The sequence below is a fragment of the Larimichthys crocea genome, chromosome XVII (genome assembly GCF_000972845.2).
Source record: "Larimichthys crocea isolate SSNF chromosome XVII, L_crocea_2.0, whole genome shotgun sequence".
NCBI lineage: Eukaryota > Metazoa > Chordata > Actinopteri > Sciaenidae > Larimichthys > Larimichthys crocea.
In genome coordinates this window covers 7,091,307-7,096,927 of record NC_040027.1, presented here as the reverse complement: position 1 = coordinate 7,096,927, position 5,621 = coordinate 7,091,307, and the positions used below count along the sequence as shown (strand labels likewise).

General features: G+C 48.1%; 1 protein-coding gene across 5 annotated transcripts in view; it reads left to right on the top strand.

The window, feature by feature from the left end:
• The window catches only part of nfia (nuclear factor I/A), a 168,292-nt gene extending 165,206 nt beyond the window's left edge, over positions 1-3,086 (top strand). For 2 of the 5 annotated variants that reach the window (XM_027290455.1, XM_027290454.1), the window contains one exon: positions 2,878-3,081. In XM_027290455.1, the coding sequence (XP_027146256.1) occupies positions 2,878-3,003 (126 nt within the window). In that variant the 3' untranslated portion in view covers positions 3,004-3,081. Of the gene's footprint in view, positions 1-2,877 lie in introns of all 5 variants that reach the window. The other 3 variants (XM_027290451.1, XM_027290452.1, XM_027290453.1) reach the window with 3 other exon arrangements.
• The last annotated feature ends 2,535 nt before the right edge of the window (positions 3,087-5,621 follow it).

Below are 5,621 nucleotides of genomic sequence, written 5' to 3'. Positions count from 1 at the left end.
AAGTTTGTTACGTGTTGAAGACAGAAAGTTTGTTACGTGTTGAAGACAGAAAGTTTGTTACGTGTTGAAGACAGAAAGTTTGTTACGTGTTGAAGACAGAAAGTTTGTTACGTGTTGAAGACAGAAAGTTTGTTACGTGTTGAAGACAGAAAGTTTGTTACGTGTTGAAGACAGAAAGTTTGTTACGTGTTGAAGACAGAAAGTTTGTTACGTGTTGAAGACAGAAAGTTTGTTACGTGTTGAAGACAGAAAGTTTGTTACGTGTTGAAGACAGAAAGTTTGTTACGTGTTGAAGACAGAAAGTTTGTTACGTGTTGAAGACAGAAAGTTTGTTACGTGTTGAAGACAGAAAGTTTGTTACGTGTTGAAGACAGAAAGTTTGTTACGTGTTGAAGACAGAAAGTTTGTTACGTGTTGAAGACAGAAAGTTTGTTACGTGTTGAAGACAGAAAGTTTGTTACGTGTTGAAGACAGAAAGTTTGTTACGTGTTGAAGACAGAAAGTTTGTTACGTGTTGAAGACAGAAAGTTTGTTACGTGTTGAAGACAGAAAGTTTGTTACGTGTTGAAGACAGAAAGTTTGTTACGTGTTGAAGACAGAAAGTTTGTTACGTGTTGAAGACAGAAAGTTTGTTACGTGTTGAAGACAGAAAGTTTGTTACGTGTTGAAGACAGAAAGTTTGTTACGTGTTGAAGACAGAAAGTTTGTTACGTGTTGAAGACAGAAAGTTTGTTACGTGTTGAAGACAGAAAGTTTGTTACGTGTTGAAGACAGAAAGTTTGTTACGTGCTGAAGACAGAAAGTTTGTTACGTGTTGAAGACAGAAAGTTTGTTACGTGTTGAAGACTGAAAGTTTGTTACGTGTTGAAGACAGAAAGTTTGTTACGTGCTGAAAGTTTGTTACGTGTTGAAGACAGAAAGTTTGTTACGTGTTGAAGACAGAAAGTTTGTTACGTGTTGAAGACAGAAAGTTTGTTACGTGTTGAAGACTGAAAGTTTGTTACGTGTTGAAGACAGAAAGTTTGTTACGTGCTGAAAGTTTGTTACGTGTTGAAGACAGAAAGCTTGTTACGTGTTGAAGACAGAAAGTTTGTTACGTGTTGAAGACAGAAAGCTTGTTACGTGCTGAAGACAGAAACACGTGACAGAAACGTTTGAGGCGGATCTTTTGTTCACAGAAACACGTGACAGAAACGTTTGAGGCGGATCTTTTGTTCCGTGACTTTTCTATTTGTCAGGATGTTTTTTGGACACATGTTGACGTGTTGACGTGTGAGGACAAGAGTCCTGCTGCATTAAAGAGCAGCACACACACACACACACACTGATAAAATCAACACAAAGACACGCACACACACACACACAGGAGCAGGAACAAAAGTCACCCTGGGCGGTCGACATTAGGCTTCTGTTGGAGAGAGAGCCATGGGACAGTACCGTAAACACTCCCTCCTCTCATCGCCATGGTGACCAACTGGACAGTCTGTGCATTCCTCTGTGTGTGTGTGTGTGTGTGTGTGTGTGTGTGTGTGTGTGTTTGGGGCAGATGGCACTGGCATTGTGTGAGAGTGGGCATCGTGCCCACACGGGTCAGCGTGGTGGTTGCCGTGAGCGACGGTGGCGGTTGCCTGTGGATACGAAGATGGAGGGAGGGAGTTGGCACGTCGTTGTGCCAACGGACACACACACACACGCACACACACACGCACGCACACACACACGCACACACACGCGCACGCACGCTCGCACACACACTGTACACACACTGTACACCCTGTACACACTACTATACAACAGGCAGCCATGACCTGATCGATAAGTGTGTGTGTGAGTGCGGTTATGTTACAGCAGACGATGCAGTGAGGCTTTCCCGTGTGTGTGTGTGTGTGTGTGTGTGTGTGTGTGTGTGTGTGTAGTCATCTGTCTCTGTGTCCTATTCACACACGCTCTTCAAGGTGAAGCTCACACACACACACATGCAGTAAAAACACCACGCCCACCTCATGACTCACCCACAGTGTGTGTTTGTGTTTGTGTGTGTGTGTGTGTGTGTGTGTGTGAAGTGCTGACTCAGGACGAGACAGAACCGGGCGAGAGAGACATGGAAACACTATAGGAGAGAGAGAGGCTGTAGTGATAAAGAAGATTTTTCAAAACCTTATTAGTTTCTGATAAAATCTAAACATGCTCAAGGTTCAAGGCTCAAGGTTCAAGGCTCAAGGTAATCTTTAGTTTGTGGTGCAGAACGACACAAACATTAATAAACACACAGTAAATGAACAATAAATACACAAGCTCAGAGAGTTCAGAGAGTCGACTGGACCTTCTCCAGGTTCTGGTTCAGGTTCTGGTTCTGGTTCAGGTTCTGTAGTTTTCAAACGTGAGAACAGACTCAATAAAACAATAAAACACATAAACGTCCTGTCCACGTTAATCCTGAGACGTTTTCTTTTCAAAGAGCTGACACCTGATTGGACGAGTGATCCTCTCATTGATCTGTGATTGGACGTCGTTCACTCAGCAGCTCAAACAGGCAGTGACACATTTACACAGTGTGTACGTCTCTGATCATACTTTATACACACTTCATTTAAATCACCACAGTTTTTAGTTTTTAGCTGTGAAGTTGGACATTTGGACATTTGGACATTTGGACTGACTCAGGTGGACGTCAGATGAAGTGCGTCTCGTGTGAACGCTCAGACGCGTTGACAGGAATAACAGAGCAGACCGTCGCTCTCTTCTCTCTGATGAGTATCTACAGTCTGAATCACAGCTGTCAGCATCAAGCCGCTGTGTGGTAACATTACTCCACACACACACACACACACACACTGTCTGGCCTGTGAGAGTTTCATCTTCTCTGAGTCTTCTCAGGACAGAGGGAGGAGCTGCAGTGCAGCGAGCGAGCGAGAGGGCGAGAGACACCAACAGACACAGAGGAGAGAGAGAGAGAGGCAGCGAGGTAGAAAAGTCCCAGCGTCAGCAAGTTGTATTGATTAAAAACTAACCTTCCAGTCTTCTCCTCTATCACTACTGCACACACACACACTGAGCGCACACACACACACACACACTAAGCGCACACGCACACACTGAGCGCACACACACACACACTAAGCGCACACGCACACACTGAGCGCGCGCACACACACACACAGCAGTAGAAGTACAAAGAGTCAGGACAGCAGCGACACACACACACACACACACACACTGTTCACCTCGGTGTGTTTTATTTAAACTTTACGTTCAGCATTCAAAAACACATTTCCTCAATTGTGTGTAAATTTTTTAATAGTGTGTGTGTGTGTGTGTGTGTGTGTGTGTGTGTGTGTGTGATCCAGAGAGGATGAATGTAAAGGAAATAGAGGAGGGAGGGTGATGGAAGAAGGCGGGGTTAGGTGGTGGTACTGGGGGGCGGGGGTGATGCGGTTGCCTTGCCGATGGTAGTCACGTCCCGGGCCGTCTCGTTGTCCCTAGCAACCAGACATGATGTAAGGCGGGGATGAACTTGAACTGGACGGGGCAGTGAGGAAGAGGAGGAGGAGGAGAGAGTCATGAAACATGAACGATGCACCTTCGGCCGATCGATGGCGGCGACACACGCTGAGTTCTGCCGGGTCGTAAAGTCCAAACGAGGCAGCAGAGACAGGTTCTGGTGTCTGACGTCCTCTCAGCACCGGAACATGAACAGAACCGCACACGGATCATCCTGCTAACGTTCTTTAAACTTCATCCAGTCTGTCGTCGCTGAGCTGAACATGTAAAGTTTGTCCTGAAGGTGGCGCTAGAGGAAAGATCATGTGGTCACTGAAGGTTCATCCTCAGGGAGCAGGACAAGCTACGCGCAGCTGTCCGTCCATTTCCTTCCTCCTGTCCGGGGTCTGGTCGTGGTTACAGCAGGTTTAGTGCTCCAGACCTCCTGCTTGAACTCCTCCAGGAGGATCCCGAGGAGTCCCCAGGCTAGATGGATCATAAAGTCCCTCTAGTAAGTTCCAGCTCCAGTTAGACGTGCCTGAACCACCTCCACGTCCAGGAGGATCCTGATCAGATGTTGAAACATCTCAGCTGGCTTCCTTCTCCATGAAGGAGCAGCAGCTCTACTCCGAGCTCCATCCAGATGTTAGAGCTCCATCCAGATGTTAGAGCTCCATCCAGATGTCAGAGCTCCATCCAGATGTCAGAGCTCCATCCAGATGTCAGAGCTCCTCACTCTGTCTCTGAGGCCACCCTACAGAAGAAGCTCATTCCAGCTGCTTGTGTCCGTGATCTTTCTTTTGGTCACTACCCAAAACTGGAGGAGATCAGGATCTCCATCTTCATTCTCAGCTCCGTCTGAACCACAACAGTCTGAATCGTTGCTGCATCAGTCCGATGCTCCGCGTCATGCTTCATTTTCCCGCCACTCGAAAATAGAGATTCCATCAAAATGTCCAAATATGGTCACTTCCATAATGCCAAGTGACAGCTGATGCATGAATGTGGCGTGATGATCAATGTACTGTGTATATAATGTATATAATGTATATAGTGTATATATAGTGTATATATAGTGTATATAGTGTATATAATGTATATATAATGTATATATAGTGTATATAGTGTATATATAGTGTATATATAGTGTCCATGTTGACCTCTCGTCTCTCTCCACAGTGGTACCTGGGATAAGGACTCCAGATGCCCCTCCCCCCTCCACCCACCTGTACGACAGATCGCTGCAGCCTCCTCCTCCACCTTTGACCTTTGACCTTTGATGCCAGCTGCGACAGAGAGTCCTGTCTTGCCCCGCCCCTACGACCTTCCTCCTCCTACCCCCGTTTTTGCGCCTGACTCCGCCCCCACCAGCGCCATACACAGACTCAGCAGCATCAGCATGGCTACAGCGGATCAAACGCACCCCCACCCTCTGTAAACTGAACGTCATCCACCTCCCCGTGGACGTGGGTCGTCCACATTTAGTGCCAGACCCCCCAAAAACCCAGAGCAGGCTGAGTCGTGGGGGATCGAGCCTTCAAGACTGAATCACTCTCCCATCATCCTTTGCAGCGAGTGCACCCACCCTCCGTCCTCCATCCTGGTGGACCCTGATGACTCGGGGTCGGTTCGGTTGGTGGGACAGGACGGGATGCACCGTGGTTGGTTTGGGGGAGAGGGGAGGTGTTACCTGGCTCAGCTAATACCCCCAACCCCCCCACCCCCCTCCCTGAGCACTCACACACCTCCTGGGATGGACTCCACCCACTCCACTTGACCCCACCCCCCGGTTGGTTGGTGGCACATCAGGGAGGAGCCGGTTGACACGGCTCTTTCTGAGGACATGGACCGGTGCTTAACGGAAAGAGCCGCCCTGACGGGGAGGTGGTGCGGGGCACAAACAGTTGCCCCCGCCCTGAACTACACGTGGTGGGGTGGGTGGAGGTGGAGGTGGAGATGAGGGTATGAACACGGGGACGCAGAGGTTTGTTGACGTGAAGTGTTGATCCGAGCTCGTTTATCTGGGAGGTGTTTGGCTTCATGGCTCATTGATTTTTCTCTTAGCCGTCATTTCAGCTGGTCCCTCCTCCACCTCCTCCACCTCTTCCTCCTCTATCCATCCACCAGTCTGGGTGAAGCTA